Raw genomic sequence first — 17,208 nt, 5'->3', positions numbered from 1 at the left:
GAAGATGTCTGATGCATAATAAAATGAACAGCACGTAGTTATATGTCTCGGTAGTGCTGGTTTGTGACAAGATAAAGAGGTTGCACCAAAATGCGAATTAAGACACTGCTTTCTTCCTCAAGAAAGTGTTGCTGTGGAGGAAAAGTCAGCTTAACTAAGCAGTGTGCCCCATGATGTAGTTGATTTATATTATTATTTGATGGTGGCCCAGAAATAAACAATGCACAGAGCAGCACTGGTCTGGGTACCACACTAGTGGTAACATTGGTCTATATATAAAAGCTGTATATCTGGGGCACCTGGGTGGCTCAGTTGGTTGAGCATTTGACTCTTGATTTTAGCTCAGGTCATGATCTCAGAGTTGTGAGATCGAGCCCTGTGTCAGGCTCCACGCTGAGAGTGGAGTCTGCTTAGGTTTCTCTCTCCCTCTCTCTCTGCCCCTCCCTCCCCTAAAATTTTTTTTAAAGAGCTATATATCCATCCATCTTGCACCGTCATGGATGTCAGAGGGTTTAGTAACATAATTAGAGGAAACATCAGGGACAGCTTTCAGTTATTTATAGCACTTCCTGATCTCCCAGAATACCTGATAATAAGTCATTATTTCTCTTTTTGCTCTGGGATGCATTGACCACAGTTCTCTATGATGAGTGTGGCATTGTGCTGTGTGCAAAATACCAAATGAACAGGGTCAGGACCAGGAAGAAGGAGAGAAACATCTCTCAGATCCAGGCCAAGCATGTTGTCTTCTCTCATACTTTCTCTGGCCTAAAACAAGAGCCTGATTGTCAAGGGGCTTTCCTGCAGCCTGCCTGAAAGAACCCACTATCCTCTGAAATGCAGAATCTGGGATATATCGCTATATTGAGAAACTAAGAGAAGCAGTGTAATAACATTTTTCTCCCAGATATGAAGAGCTGGTACCAACGCTAAGTTTCTTCTAGTCAGGGACAACTAAGTTCGTAACTTTAGAAATAACTTTTTTGAAATTAAAACTCTTTTGTGTACGATAAACTCACTCAGGGTTTTTTTCTCAGAATTTGGTGTGCTTTGAGATGGGCTCCATTTTCCTGTCTCTAGGCAAAGTTCTTTCCTAGGGAGAGTTATCAGAACTTCATCGTAACCTTTTGAGTCGCATTACTTCAAGTGCTTTGATGTAGCTCTTTCTTCTTTGAAGGTATGTCTATATATCTGAATTGTTGGCTCATAAGATTCATGTGTATGAAAAGCACGCTAATTGGACTTTAACTCCATTGAAGGTAAGATGTATTAACACTATAAGTTTGCAGAGTGATAATTAGATTCTAATTGATTTGTGAAATTAAAAGTGAGCAAGAAAGGACTGTCTAATTGGGGTGGGTGAGAGCCCATCTCTCACGTCTCTGTTAAGAGTCAACAGCATCACGAGTGTTGTTCACTTTTATTCGGCGGCAGAGCGGGAAGCGGCAAGCCAGATCTCTCACCTATGAAACTTTGATTCTTTCTGCCCTCGTGAATTTTCAGTTGGGCTCTTCCTCCAGATCTCTGTGGCTTTCTCATTCATATCCTTCCAATTCTCACTAAAATGTCACTTCAGCAAAACATTCCCTGGCCAAGCTTGAGACTCCGCTCCTCTTGCTACCCACACACTATTGGTTTGCAACCTCAGGGGTTTCCTGGTGCAACCCAAACCCACCTCTCTCTACATGGAGGCCAAGGAGAGACCAAGAGAGAGGCAGACCACTCCAGGTTGGTAGGCGGCAGGTTTAATAAGGGCACTCATTTACTTGGCTCGTCTTAGGCAGCTGCAAGCCGTGTTTCTCTCCACACCTACCTGCCAGAATCTTAAAAGTGTATATAGAGACCTTAATGGGGTTCAGTCACATATGCCATCCAGATGGGCTCAACCGCACCTAACTGTCAAGGCTGTGCCCTTGGAATGGTTCCCACTGTGCAAACAGTGGGCAGAATGTACATTTCAGGGACAGGGAAGGGGATGAGGAGCCTTCAGTTGTCCAGGTCAAGCTTGAGGGTCAACCAGTGGTCATGTCCTCTCAATGACCTCCTCCAACGCTCCATGCCCTGTGATAGCTCTTACAGTCTCTTCTACCCCCCTCTTCTGCAGTGTGCCCAGTGCGTCAGCAAGGGGTGTCAGGAGCACGGATGCAGCTTGATTAGTGGCTATCTGGCTACATCGGAGGCAGATATTAGACCAACAATACCTGCATATGCAAGAGAAGGCACCAAGTAAGGCAATGATTCCCAAAATCAGTGACAATTTTTTCCTCCAAGAGCCCCACAGTCTGAACCACTGATTTATTAAGTCCCCTGAGCTGAGGATCAAATGGGTCAGGGCATTCACTTGTGTTCTTATGTGATTTAATAAAGATGACACATTAGCAGTCTCATCAGGTCTGAACACACAACATTCTGTTTGGATAATGGCAAAGAGGTGGCAATAGCGTTCAAGGCCATCCTGTTTTGGATGACATCTTTTATCATTAGAGACATTTCAGTGTTTAGTACAGACAGGCTTTGTTGGCTCTCATTTAAGTCTTGCTGGATGAATTTCGTAGGGGCTTTGATGTGTGCTCTAACACCCTCCAGGCCAATGGAGGGAACAAAGCGAGTGGCCAAATGATCATACCAGTGCAAACAGTATGCCCACCTGGCCTGGAGGGGAGAGCGCTTGGCAGTTGTCACTGTGAGGTGTACTCTCTCACATGCCCAGGGAAAATACAGAGTGTAGGGGTCCAACCACACTTCTACCTAGAAGCCGTGATCAAAGATTTGGGCCACCTGAGCACTGGGTCCCATTTAATAAATACCTGGGCAGTGTGACCAGTCGGTGCCAAAGCAGTTGCCATCCTTTAATATGATAGAATAATTATACAGTACCAGCAATATCCATCCCATGGATACATTCTTGGTATAATTGGGTTGGTTCTGTTTAGAATGATTTCTCTGTTCCCAACATAGGGGTACCTGGGGGTTCTACTGTCTGTAACCCTAGGTAACCCACATAAACCCATCTCAAATCTGAGCATAGCCACCCACAGCCCTAAAGATGGTATTTCTAGAATCCTTCAGTCAGCCATTTGATGGGGGGGGGGGGAATGTGCAGTTTGACTGACACAAAAAGAATACCCATGCCCAATGTTACTGATAGTATGTGCCATATAAGCTGGTGTCCTGGATCAGTACTGGTAATAAAAGGTGAATTCAGAGTACTATTCCTAACTTGCTTTCTTTTTTTTTTAATATTTTTTATTTATTTTTGAGAGACAGAAGGAGACAGTGTGAGCAGGGAAGTGTCAGAGAGAGAGAGAGGGAGACACAGAATCCGAAAACAGGCTCCAGACTCTGAGCTAGCTGTCAGCACAGAGTCCGACACAGGGCTCAAACCCACGAACTGTGAGATCGTGACCTAAGCTGAAGTCAGATGCTAAACTGACTGAGCCACCCAGGCGCCCCATAACTTGCTCTTTGTTAATGTACTGCTTTAGGGCGTTTGGATCCCCTCCCTGGCATGGTGGTACCTACTATGGCAATCCAGAAAAGGGCAGCTGCCCACACATCCAGCAGTTGAGTTGATTTCTATGTCAGGCATATGAGTGGTTCACAACAGAAAGGTATTTCCCTCAGGTGCCCATTCTGTGACTGGACACCCCAAGATCAGCAGAAGTTTTAAGGTAAAATAAAAAGATATTTAATAGGAACTTATGTGGGAGATCTTCCCCTTCTTTAAGAACTACACTTGTGGCCTGATCTTTAGATGGTAATGCGGCTGCAGCTTTAGGCATTTGACCATGGTGTATATACCATACATCGTGGCCAGGAAGGCAACACTGTCAGGCATGAGGAGGTAGCCTGGGAGCAGGATATGCCAGACTAGGCCCCCTACCCTTTCCCCTCTTTCAGTGGTGTATGTTCCATTCCAGATAGAGTGCCTTTCATCAGGTCCAGCCTGCAGCAGAACAAGTGGGATCCAGTGACACCCTAATAGTTCCCCTTCACCCAGGGGTGCAGAGTAAGTCACCCATCCTGGTGGGACATCTCCTTGCAAACCCCAGTAGATGATGCTTTGCCCAGGCATGATGGGTCTCTGTGTTCTCGGCAGCATAGTTCCTTGATCCATGGTGAGAGTTGGGGCAATGGCTGCCTCTCACGACTTCTGGACCTTTTCAGTATTGGGTGCCTTGCGGGGGTGGGGGGGGTCCCCAGTCTGGCATCTGGGGCAACAGGGCCCTACTGGTCAGTCATTCAAAGATATTAAAGTCTGGGGTGGTACTATTACTCGCTCAGCCAAGGGGGTTCTCCTTGTTGGTAGTTTCATCTGATGCTTTAATATTCCATTTTTCCTTTCTACCCCCCTTGCTATTTGTGGGTTATAAGGCAGATAGAACTTCCATTCAATGTTGTCCTCTTTTGCCCAGTTTTGCACATGATGACTTCTGAAATGTGGCCTCAGTCATTGTCTATACAATGGTGGTATTCATACATATTACCTGGTTTCTCTAATCCCCTGATGGTGGCAGCCATGATGGCAAGGGAGAGCTGGGGTTAGGCCTGGTGTGGTGGCCTATTTAGAACCTCAGTCAGTGCAGTCAGTTTGCCTATTTCAGTGGACGGCCTCAGACTTCTTGGGCAGTTGCTTTGGGTGCTGTTTAAAACATATGGGCATGCTGTTACTGGATTGACAAAGTCACTGTGTTTTGGGGGCAATGGAGCATCCTTGGAGCTATGCCCTCCCACCAGGGCACTGGGGTGGCTCCTCTTTTTATGCACCCCATCTCTGTATCTACTAAAGGGTTAGTTGCTAGTGCTTATACCCAAGCCATAGGATGAATCCCTTTAGAACAGCCCAACTGCCAATGCAAAGGGTTAACGGTCAGGGCTCATGAGTGATCACCAGCCAAACAGCCCCATGGCAGCTGCGGTTTCTTTCCAGTTCCATCCAGATGGTGTCAGTGTCGGGCTGAAGAGCAACTGCAGCGCCCCGGGATGGATCCCCTTTTAGGTCCATCCCCCGCCCCCTCTCTGCAGTCTGCTAGGGCTGCCACCAGAATGGGGCCTGGGAGGGGCGGTGCATCTGGAGGATCTACATACTCTACAGGGCCCGGTACTGCTGTCATTTCTAGAGACAGTGCGCTGGTGGACAGAGTGCTCCTCTGTGGCAGATAGGAACGCCACTTAGTCAACATGAGGGTTTGAGCCATGGCAGAGATGGGTCAGTGGAACATATTCTCAATCCACCCCTTGAAAGGAAGGAACCTTCTTACTTTGACATACTCTTCCTGCCTGAGAGGCTCCACTGGAGCAGTGCTGTATACACTGCTAGTATCTGTTGCTCTGTGGGGTGTATGGAGTTTCTGTCCCCTTTCTGAGCTTGGACCAAAATCCTAGGGGAACTCTGTCCTCCTGTGATCCCCAGTGCAGTTCCCAGTTCATACCGTCTGGAGTCACAGACACATCTACCTCAAATGGTAGCCCTGCTTGGGAGATGCTCAGAGCTTTAATGCCTGAAGCTTTCACTGGTACTTTTGCCTTCTCAAAGGTGACTTGGTGCTGTTATTCCCAGTCCTACACATGTCTTTTTTTTTTTTTTTTTTTTTTTTTTTTTTTACAATCAGTCCATATAAGGGACAGAGACATGGTGCCAGATAGGGAATAAAAGACCTCCCAAACCCAAAATCCCTACAAAGGTTTGTACCTCTTTCAGGTTCTTAGGAGTTGTTAAGCTTTCACCTTATCAATCACAGCTTCTGGAACATGTGTCTTGCCTAACCAAATGAGTCCCCAAAAACTTTATGGCAGTTTCTGGGCCTTGAATTTTTTGTGGGCTCATGGCCCATCCTCTCCCTTGTAGCTGTTTCAGAAAAGCTTTGAGAATGTCCTGCGGCGTGTTCTTGGATAGTTTCTTCTATCTTCTTATGCTCTGGAGCAATTTATATTGTTTGACAATTACCATATTTTTTAGGAGTGGCAGGCTTACTGGTTCCCACTGGGTGTTTTCTTCCAGCACTGGTTTGATTACTGTAACCCAGGGTTGGAATTCACAGATAGAGGTTTGAAGCTTCACCCTGTAGGATGTCAATGCTCAATATGATCTCTGGTATTGGAGAGAGAGAAACGTCATATTCTTGGGGTAGTGGGGAACATTAAATTTGTAGTGTCAATGAACTCTCTTAATCATAACCATTTGTTCGGTGATGGTGCTGAAAACTTCTGACGGTTACCATGTATTAGAGTATTTTTGTATCCAGTATCCACTAGAGTTACTTCTGGAGGACGAGTAAGTAGTGTGTTCAGCTTAAGGCCTCTGATGCCCCCCCCAACTGCCCTCACCTTGAGGCGGTCATGGCCTGCATCTATTCTTGGGGTGTGAGAGGAACCCATCCCAAATAGGACTATATTCCCGAAGCTTCTGCTGGAGCAGGCAGAGCATCAGGGATGGGAAGGGGCAGATGGAGCAGGTCTGATTTGTTCAGGTTTGACGGCTTTCCACAGGCCAATGGATTCAGTATTCAGCTGTCAGTTTTTCCATTCATGTGAGGGCCTGGCAGCAATCATAAACCACATTTGCTTCTGAGTTATTTTTACTGGATCTTTACAGTCAATTGGGATAGCCTTCGGGTTTTGTGGGTGACCTCTCTGTCTCAGCTCTTTCCCAAAGCCCATACTATTCTTGGGATTTGTCAGTTTTCCCCAGATCAACAATGGCTTGCCCAACATCACAACTGGGCTCAACATGGACATGAGTGTCCCATAACAGGTGTTGGGGGCAGACTGGAGTATCCTAGCGTTCACTCTTGCAGTGAATGTGGCCTAATCAGGGCCTTCAAAGACAGAGGTGGAGATTGCCTGTCTCATTTCCAATTGCCTAAGGATTGTTGTACCCCGTCTACAGACTTTCAGGGTTCCACATGCCCAAGTAGGTGCTCCTCATTGGGTGAAACCTCACTGCAGGGCCACAATAACTTAGTCTATAAGGGAGTGAGTACTTTGAACCTTCAAACTCCTTCCAGGTGCTGCTGGAGGGCAGGGTGTGTGGTGATGTTGCTCATTTTCTCTGCTTCCTGCCCAGTGAGAGAAATGTCATCTCCCCCCCAAGCCCCCCCTCCCCCCGTATCCATAGGTGCACTATCCATGCTGGGATACGTTCCCTGGCCTTTTTGCTGGAACTTGGCAGCTATATCAATCAGCTCAGTGGGAGTACATTCTCTCTTCGTGAACGTTGCCTCAGGTGGAGACAGCCCGGCTAGCTGGGGTTGTCGTGGTGCCCTTGCTTCCCTGTGTGTGAGGGGCTGGACAGCAGGGGGCATTTCAATGGCTTCACTATCAGTCACCTCAGCATCCTCCTCTTCACTCTCCTCACTTTTCCGGGGGCTCCATTTCCTTGAGTCTCAATCAGACTTTGTCGCAGCACTTGGGCCTTTATCTGTGGCAGCTTGTACCCTCCTAGCTTTGCCAAGTGGCATTCAAGGTCTTCAAATTACCATACTGTGTCTCGCCTTGTCTGGCAGCCCCGAAGCTACAGAGTAGGGCACACCCACCTGTCCCTCTCTGGCCTCAACTCTTCTTTCCTTCTTTCCTCTTCTTTCTTTGAATTAAATCTACTTATTTAAAAAACTTACTATTGATGTATCGTTGACATACAATGTTATATTAGTTTGACGTGTACAACACATGATTGGAGGATTCTGCACATGACTCCATGCTCATCATAAATGCAGGCATCATCTGTCACCATACGAAGGTATTGCAGTATTATTGACTATATTTTTCTTTCTTGTGACTTAGTGATTTTATAACTGAAGTTTGTACCTCTTAACCTCCTTCACCCATTTTGCTGTCTTCGCACCCCCTTCCCCTCTGGCAAACACTCATTTGTTCTCTGTATTTATGAGTCTGTTTCTGTTGTTTCCTTGCTCATTTGTTTTGTTTTTTTAGATAACACATGTAAGCAAAATTATATGTATTTGTCTTTCTTTTTGGACTTATTTCACTGAGCATAAAATCCTCTAAGTTAATCCATGTTTTTGCCCAAACATGGGGGCAAGGAGAGATCAAAGAAGAAGGCAGACAGACTGGCAGGTGGCAGGTTTAATAAACAAGGGAACTAATATACGAGGCTTGTTTTGAACAGACACAGGACAAGGAGATCTCCATACCCCCCCCTCCCCACCCAACACCAGAATCTTTAAAGTTTATATAGAGGCCTTAACTGGATTCCGCCACATATACTGTCCAGATGGTCTCAATAACACATTACTCTCACAAGGCTACGTCCTTGGAACACTTCCCGCTGCGGAAACAGTGGGCAGAATGTACATCCCAAGGACAGGGGAGGGGTTAAAGAGCCTCCGATTATCTGGGTCCAGCTTGAAGATCAACTGGTGGTCACATCCTCTTGACGACCTCCTCTAACACACACACACACACACACACACACACACACACACACACTTATACTTCTTTTCTCCTTACAGCTTCATTTTCCCTTCAATGTTCATTACTAATACTACATATTTTACAAGTGAACTACTGTATATTTTATTTGTCCTCTCTATTGTCTGCCTCTCCCACTAGGGTGTAGCTTCCAGAAGGCCAGGTAGTTTTCTATTTGTTTCTGGAAGCGTTCCCAACACACGGTAGGCACTCAACAATTACTTGTTAACTTCACATGCTGGGGCCGGTCCACTTCAGGAGTCTATCTTCTACCACCACCAATGACGATCTGGTCTGAAGTTCTGGGTCAAAAGAGGTAAAAACACAAAGGAGAGGAAAACGAACATAACACCAAAGTGGAGCCTTATAAAAGTAGTCCCTGTCCCTTACAAACAGGACAACAAGACATTTCTCTCTTGCCATAACCGCCCATGGCGTGAAGCACTATCACCATGCTCTGTGGAGCTGTTCCTGTCAGTACCCCCAAGGTACTGTCATGACGGGCTTCATTCTGAGAAAATTCCCTCACCACTAATATCAAATGTAGCATCATGCTTGACATTAAAAATCATTGGCATGGCCCATTTGGTATCAGCTGAAGGGAAGTGGAATTTCACACACTGATGCTGGCCGGGGGAATAAAAGCACATTGTGGTTATAACAATAGGTCCCTCTGTAAATTGAAAGTTAAACAATGTTATGTAAGACCAGAGCCCAATCTAATATATATTCAACACAGAAAGATAAATGCACTGGTCCTGCCAAGGATGTATTTCAGGATTGGCCCCCACTTTTGGCAATAGGTAATGCCCGTCTCCTGACATAATAATTCAGTTGAGGCTCCCCACGTGACTGAAATGTTATTCTTTCTCTTGAAGAATTATATTAATTAAGACCAGGTCATTAGTTAATACTTGGAGTATCAAGAAATTTGCTAAATGAACTGAGACTGATCTTAAAATTTGTGATGAGATATGGGTGGTTTATGTCCTGTCAAAATGTGGGATAGACGTACCATGGAATACTATTCTGCCTGAAAAGGGAGCGGGTCTAATACGGGCTCCAACATGGATGAGCTTTGAAGACCTAATGCTAAGCAAAGTCAGTCTGACACAAAAGGACAAACATTGTGTGATTTCACTTATATGAGGTTCCTATAATAGATACATTTATAGACAGAAAATGGAATAGAGGTTACCAGGGGATGGTGGAGGGGGGAGTGGGGTGCTATCGGGGGCAGGGTTTCTGTCTGGGATGATGAAGGTTTTTGGAAATGGATAGGGGTAATGGTTGCACAGCATCGTGAGGGTACTAATGCCACTGAATTGTACCCTTTAAAATCACAAATTTCATGTTATGCATGTTTTACCACAATAAAAATAATCTCAGGGTGCCTAGGTGACTCAGTCAGTTAAGTGTCTGACTCTTGATCTCAGCTCCGGTCTTGATGTCAGGGTCCTGAGTTCAAGCCCCATGTTGGGCTCCATGCTGGGCCTGGAGCCTACTTAAAAAAAAATATATATATATATACATATATATATGTATATATATAATCCCCTTCTCCACAAAAAAGAAAGAAAAGATTTCAAGTCACAGCCAATGAATTGGTCCCACCTTGATGCATTCCGGTTCTCTAAAAATTGGCATATTAACAGAGGACACAATTTTTCCCACTGAGAAGAATTTCTTGTTTCCTTTAGCAAGGAATGTCAGATTTTCCACTTGGCTTTGTGGAAGCATGAAATGTGTACATTGTGTGCCCTGTAGTGAGTTGGTCTAGCTCGGAATTAAAGATTTGCAAGGCAAGAGTGCATTGCTCGGCCCCGAAGGGTCTCCGTGCTGGGCTCTCAGCCCTGGCTTGGCAGGAGCCAGGCCTGCTGCTCCTGACTCGCTCTCCAGGAGCTGAGCACAAGGAGGAGGCTCAGTAATCGTGGGTCACACGGGGGCCTCCAGGCTTTGGTGTCCTTCTCTTCTCTCACCCCCAGTATACATCTCCATAGGCTTTCAACTGCCATGGAATTCACCAATTCGGCAATCACCCCTTCCAAAGATAATAGCAGAGCCCTGAGACCAACATTTTCCTTATCTAAAGAAATTACTGTATTGGCGTAGAATGTCTGACACTGTGATAGATGGGGGGCTCAGAGGTGGGGAGCAGAGAAGGCCTGGGGCTGCTTTTGGCCAGAGGATGTTTGCTTGGCCGCCTCCTTTGGCTGACCTTGCCTGCCTCCAGGGTAGGAATGAACGATGGCTCTGCATGGAGACTCTGCGGCGCTGCTCGAGCCCTCCAGTCACCTCATGGGCATGTGGGGACAGCTCTCATTTTGAGCAGGAAGCCCGGGGCAGGGCAGCCCTGGTTTGCTGCAGCCGCCTGCCCACGCTCTGGCCTTTGCGATGACTCACCACGTTATTACGTGGTCTCTGGGCGCTGAGGTATGCTGGCCTCGGTTTGAGGTACATGGTAGATATTACTTCTCCAACTGAGAGCTAGAGGTAAACAAATAGATGTGATTTCTCCCCAGTAGACGGCAGCCAGGATGATGAATGGTGGAATTAAGAATCATTGGTATTATTTATGATCCCGGCACAAAGCCTCAGCAGCAATCTGTGCAGTCATCACATGCTTGCAACTTATATTTAGAAAATAAACAGCAGAAGCACAGGGAGTTGAATAACATCAGGAAACTAAAGAAGAAACTTTTTCCCAACTCCAAGGCAAAAATTAGACCCTGGGTGATCATTTCTCCTCTGGCTGCACAGCCTATGGTTAGCCACTAAAGAAGAGCCTACATTTCATTGATGTGCTCATCAGAAATGAATCTACATTTCCTGGTTGTTTTCTGAATGTGTATAAAAATATCACTTGTGAATGCCGTTTTAGAAGGAACTGTTTTATGCTACACTTAAAACCTTTTCTTCCTTTCAGTTTTAGGTTTATGCACAGATGTTAGTCCAAATGATTTTGTCTGACTTCTAACAATCCTTCTTGGTTTTCTGCATCTTCCCTTTCCCTCCTCTGTCCTGGAAACTGATCAAATGCTCCCATAGATGGAAAGCTAGAGGAATTCCCTGAACGCTACTGAAATGGGGAAGAATTGTGTCTTGTAGCCAACAGTGTGGTGACGGAGGACAAGACCATCGCTATTCCTGACATATTGTTCCGTCACCTCTCAATTTTTTGTTCACTTTCTGTCCTTCCTTCTCTCCTCGATTTTAATCTGAAAGTCCCTGAACTTCAACACACTCGTGGATAACATATCCGTGGATCCTGTGACAGGGGATGTTTGGGTTGGATGCCATCCTAATGGCATGAAAATCTTCTTATATGACCCGGAGAATCCTCCCGGATCAGAGGTTAGTTTGAAAAATGAATCAGATCAGCAACCTATTCCCTGCTGTTTCTTGGTTGAAAACATAAATCTCAATTATATGTGCAAATACAAGGAGGGATGTGGATAGATGATCCAAATGATGAGATATAAAAAGGAATTTGACTTTGGGAGGCATTTTAGTTGGAGTCCAGGCAGGAGACAGGTGGTGCATTTAAATGGGATAATCTGAGGGGATTTAATAAGGGCACTCCTTACAAAGGTGTGGGCACACGTAGGGAAACGAACAGAAGAGAATGCCTCAGCCCAGGGCTCGCAAGGGCGGCAGGAAATGGTTACCTGAAGCCAGAACAAGTGGAGAGCTGTGCATGGAGAGGCCCTCTGGTTGGGGGACTCAGATACCCAGTGGGGTTCCTGCAAGGAGGAAGCCTGGAATGAACCCCCCAGCTCCCTCCCGGTCCCCTGCCCCGTTCCCCTGCTGCTACACCTTGGGGGATCCTGACTCAGCGCTGGAGAGCAAGGAAGCCTTCACAGTAGGCTTTTGTAGAAGTCTCAGCAGAGTGGAGGGTGGACTTGGGGGGTCAGCCTGGACTGGAGTCCATCAGTAGTGAGTTTCTCCAATGTGAGTATTCACAATGGTTTTAAAAAATCTAACAGACGTCCTTGCTACGGTCTAATCATTTGTTTGTTACCTGCCCTCCCTTTCAACCCCCATTCCTGCGGGTCAGTCTACACACAAGTTAAGACAATGCACCAGTCCTCATGCACAAACGGCCATCCTCTCTACGTTATCCCTGTGGAATGGGAAAAATCAGTCACTTGCTGGAATTATTTTGGTTTAAAAGAACTTTCCTTCCATCTTAGTTATGATGCCCAAAAGATCCCATTCTTGTTCATGGTCTTTATTCAGTGGACTATTTTGGCAATACAAATGAGAATTTGAAACTCACTTTGCCATAGGCGTCTACTGTGACTCATCTAGAGTTTTTATTTTGAGTTTTTCAGCATGCATTAATTATACTTGTTATTTACATCAAATAACCAACATAATTTTTGACACAGTTTACTGCGATGTATTCTTTGCACCAGTTGTAAGAGTCAGTCTCATTCCCAACCACCAAAAAAAAATTTTTTTTAAGTCCAAGTCTCTTAGATTAAAAAAACCCCCCAAACCAATGTGTATTTCCAATTACTTTATGGCTCTTCATACCCTTTATCTCCAGGCTTACAGGACAATTGTGATTATGTTTAATGGCAGTCCTTTGTGCCTTTTGCTGCCTCTTAGCTATTAGGATTGCTATATGGTATGTTTCACAGAATTGACATAATGTATGCTGTGGTGTGTTCATTGTTCAGAATGGGGCCGAATGTAAGATTCTAATTTGTTCTTGCTTGTTAGCCCATTTGGTGAACTTAGATCACTTGCTATAGCATGACCTAGTTTGCCGTTTTGGAAAAAATACTTCATTTCTAATGATGGACTTGGTAAGGAATAGCAAAAAGAATAAAAATCCATTAACGAGTGCACTGCCCCATAGAAGGATGATTTAGTTTTATTAGAAAGAGGTTTACTTAAGCCAAGATGCATCATCATCTATTTCCTAGTAAGTAACTAACACGTCTGTCCTTGGGGCCGGCTGTTCTAAAGAGGTCTTTCTTAGTGCTCCCATTGACCCTTTATGTACAGGCGCTGTCCATCCGAGTCCGCCGTATTTGGTGCTTTTGTATGTGGGTAGCCTTTCTTGCAGTCATTGTATTTTATCCTAAAGGCTTAAGAATAATAGGAAGTTAGAGTTGAAAAGAAAGTTAATCTAGTCCCAGACACCTCATTCCACAAATGAGAAACAAATAGTAAGTAGAAGATCCAAAACATAACCCTGGGCCCCTGCCTTACAGGGTGGTCTTTATAGTAATGTGCATTATATGGAATTGCTGTTTATCGACCAAAGTTGTCACATATTGGCTATCACATGTGGTCAGCTTCACACGCTGCCACACTGTTGTTATCGATACAATCATATTTCTGCTCAACTAGATGAGGGAAACTGAGCTTATGTTTAGAGTTGGAAACAAGTTCAGAGGAGCAGATGAGTATGGTACAGAGATACATATTTTTTATAGTGCCAGAATTTAAAAACCAAATTCCTAGCATCCAAATTCCTAGCTTTTCTGAGAACACACAAAACTGGCTTGAATTCTATCATGGCAATAATTTGTTACTAACAGCCTTCCTCATTTGCCAAAGTCCCTACTACTCCCTAATGTCTCACACCCAGGCTGTGTTACTTACTTCTATTTCTTGCCTAGTCTGGGTAGACCTATGTGTCTCTATGTCTGTTCAAAGTCACCTGATTAAAACCTGTCATTTTGCCAGCTGGGAAACTGGTGTCTTATATAAAGAGTAATTTGGCAACAAAATATGATTTACCTGCAGGCTTCTTCATGTAAAGACATGACCCTTATTTAAAGTTATGTTTTGAGTGACTTGAAAAGAAATATTAAGGTAATGTTATTTCTTTGATAGGTGATCCGAATCCAGAACATTCTAAGAGAAGAACCCAAAGTTACACTGGTTTATGCAGATAATGGTACAGTTTTGCAAGGAAGTACCGTTGCCTCAGTGTACAAAGGGAAACTGCTGATCGGCACCGTGTTCCAGAAAGCTCTGTATTGTGAGCTCTAGGGGGTTGGTTGGCACCGTGCCATTCCAACTGCTTGCCCCATTCATTGGCCACAGCGATCTCATCTGAACAGTGACCACTGACCCTGAACTCGGACATCTGGAAGGAGGAAAGCGCTGGTTAGCCAGGAACAGAATCAATGCAGAAGCTTTTTTGAGGGTATGATAGCAAACCAGCCTAGAAATGCTCGAAAACCTCATTGACCAATGAAAGTCCTTGGCAATAAAATGGCTAAAATTGCTGTGTCGGTTGTCAGGCCTTAAATAATTTAACTGTATGGAATCCAAACGTACTTTCCCCAAAGTGTGTGTTGCCTGAGAGCACGTGAGCTCATGGGTGCCTCGCTGCGTCTTGTTCAGAGAACACAGCAGCGGGACGACCTCATGGATCGCCCTTCCTTCCAGTCCACGTGGCAAGGGGCTCCGGTGCCCCTCCTGGAAGACTACATGTGCACCACAATTTCCCAGGGTGACTTCCATTTCCCCTACTGTGTATGACTTTCTCAGGAAATATAAACCTGAATGCCCCCATTTCTCCTTTTCCTTTGATTTACTCAGTTCTCCTGTAGCAATGACACGAAGGAACCCCTTAACGTTCTTGGGAGTACTGTCACACGAGTGTCTGTTACCTCAGCATTAATTGCACATTTTAGTTTCTTTGACCCAGTGAAAAGGAGAAGTTTGTTGGCTTCCGAGATCGGATATAGTATGAAGTCCATCATCGATTTGGGTAAAGCTAAATGCTCCCCAAAGACCATATTGTTGTTAGAAGTAGTGGTGGTGGGTGGTTTTTTTTCTTCTTCCTGTTGTAACTTGGAGGGGAGGCTAAGAAGAAAACAATAGAAAGGTAAACAAAATAATAAAAAAATTCAACAGCCTTGGCCTATCTTCTGAGAGACATCACTGGGATGAAAAGATGACTGCCATTTTCTTATAAAAGCTGGGATGGGAAGGTTACCTGTCTTCGTTTGCCTGTCTCCTTTGAAAGGATGGCTTCCTGGCTGGATTCTTTCCTTGGGATGCTACGACAGTCATGTTACCAAGTTCTTCCGGGGCACTCGCCACGGTGATGGGCTGGCAGTTTGGGGAAAATGGCTGATAAATTTGAGACGTGCCAACATTTTAAGGTTACTAACTTAAAGTTATAAATGGGAGCATTTTGTTTGGCCTGGAAAACCCTTTCCTCATATCAGATTTGGTCGTGATTTCAGTGAGCATAGGATCATGTGCCCTCCCAGTGCCCGATTAGTCAGTGATGCTTTCACAGCCCTCGAAGCTGGATTTTCTGAAATACTGATTTTGAAACTATCAATGGCTGTTGTCCATATGCTGGAAAAGCCCACATATTTCCTTTAAAAAGAGTTGTTTGATATCATCAGTGAAGTAACCATACTCTTCTCTCGTGTTCTTGACAGAGTAAGCAAATTCTGCCCCCAACCTATCCCCTGACAAAGAAAGAGGGCTATCCCACGTGACACGGCTTACACTCAGGTTCAGTCAGAAAGGGACACAGGCCTCCCCTCGCTGAGGAGTTTCATAACACACTCTGAGGAAGAGAAAACTGGCCTAAACTCATTTACTTTTTGCACTGCCAAAGGTTTAGTCACAGATCAATTATGGTGTGTGTGTGTGTGTGTGTGTGTGTGTGTGATAAAGAAAGAGAAATTAATGTCCCTCATTTGGTATGTTCAAGTCTTCAGAACTTCTAAGGTTTTAGAAATAAAATTGCTGCCAAGAACGCCGTCCTGCGGGATGGCCGGAATCTGAGGCCTCCGTCACGGATCCCTCCCGGCTGACTGGTGCAGCCGGGGAGGGAACCGGAAGCCGGTGAGGAAGCTGCCAGGGGGGCGTCGTGCCCTTTATGCCTACTTCCATAATCATGCTTTCAAATGTGATTCTAGCTGCCAATTTACACTGTTCCAACGCTAAAACTTATTTTTAGTTTCATTTCCATGGAAAACGTGCACTTTTGCTCTTGATTGATAGATATATTTTGACAGTTAATACAGGTTTACCCAGTTAAGGCTTGTTTTAGTTGAAGGTGAAAATGGAAGAGGAAAAAAAAATTACTCTGACAGATATCCGTATTTCTCTTTTTATTGCATTCGTTGTCTGACAACAATAATACTCATTGGCAAGAGATTTATTTACACTGACAAATTAAATGTAATCACAGGTATTTTTAGATTGGTCAGAAAACAGAGGACCATTGTGATATTTTGTTTTGAATGCCTCTGGAAACCAAAGAGTAAGAAATGTCGTTTGAAACGGAACAATCTAGAGAAGTACATATTAACCAAGCACAAGAGAACAATTCAGACGTGGCACTATTGTCTCTTCCATGCAAATGATCAGACACCAAAATGTACAAATTAAAAGTTTCAGATAACATGCTATCCATACTTATTGGACTCAAAATGATTTTCAAACAACTCTTTTCCTTTAGTGATATATAAAGAAAGATTAAAATAAACCAACTTCTTACAACGGAACAGAATTCATTCTCTCTTGTTTCTCTTTTCAGCTGGCTGGTTTCGTTAGTGATACGTAGCAGATATACTAGTGGTTTCACTGCGACACCATTAAATAATACAAAAGCAATGATCGTGATGACCATAAATAATATTAAGGAAAACATATACATACATATACTTCAGGGGTTTCGCAAAGCACTAACTAAACCTGATGCTGTTGGTAGGTGTCATCTAGCCGGAGCGCCTAGTAATTCACACTTTTCAGGGTAATGTAACCATTTTTGGACAATAGTTC

General features: G+C 44.6%; 1 protein-coding gene across 2 annotated transcripts in view; it reads left to right on the top strand.

Annotated features, from left to right (window-relative positions):
* Positions 1-14,681, top strand: part of LOC115306665 (serum paraoxonase/arylesterase 1) — a 33,554-nt gene extending 18,873 nt beyond the window's left edge. Inside the window, exons 7-9 of one of the 2 annotated variants that reach the window (XM_029957191.1) lie at positions 1,178-1,259; positions 11,656-11,784; positions 14,284-14,681. In XM_029957191.1, coding sequence (XP_029813051.1) covers positions 1,178-1,259; positions 11,656-11,784; positions 14,284-14,442 — 370 coding nt within the window. In that variant the 3' untranslated portion in view covers positions 14,443-14,681. The remainder of the gene's footprint in view (positions 1-1,177; positions 1,260-11,655; positions 11,785-14,283) is intronic. The other variant, XM_029957197.1, reaches the window with a different exon arrangement.
* The last annotated feature ends 2,527 nt before the right edge of the window (positions 14,682-17,208 follow it).

This window comes from Suricata suricatta, chromosome 2, assembly GCF_006229205.1.
Source record: "Suricata suricatta isolate VVHF042 chromosome 2, meerkat_22Aug2017_6uvM2_HiC, whole genome shotgun sequence".
NCBI lineage: Eukaryota > Metazoa > Chordata > Mammalia > Carnivora > Herpestidae > Suricata > Suricata suricatta.
The sequence above is the reverse complement of the archived record's forward strand: the minus strand, read 5'-3'. Positions and strand labels throughout refer to the sequence as shown.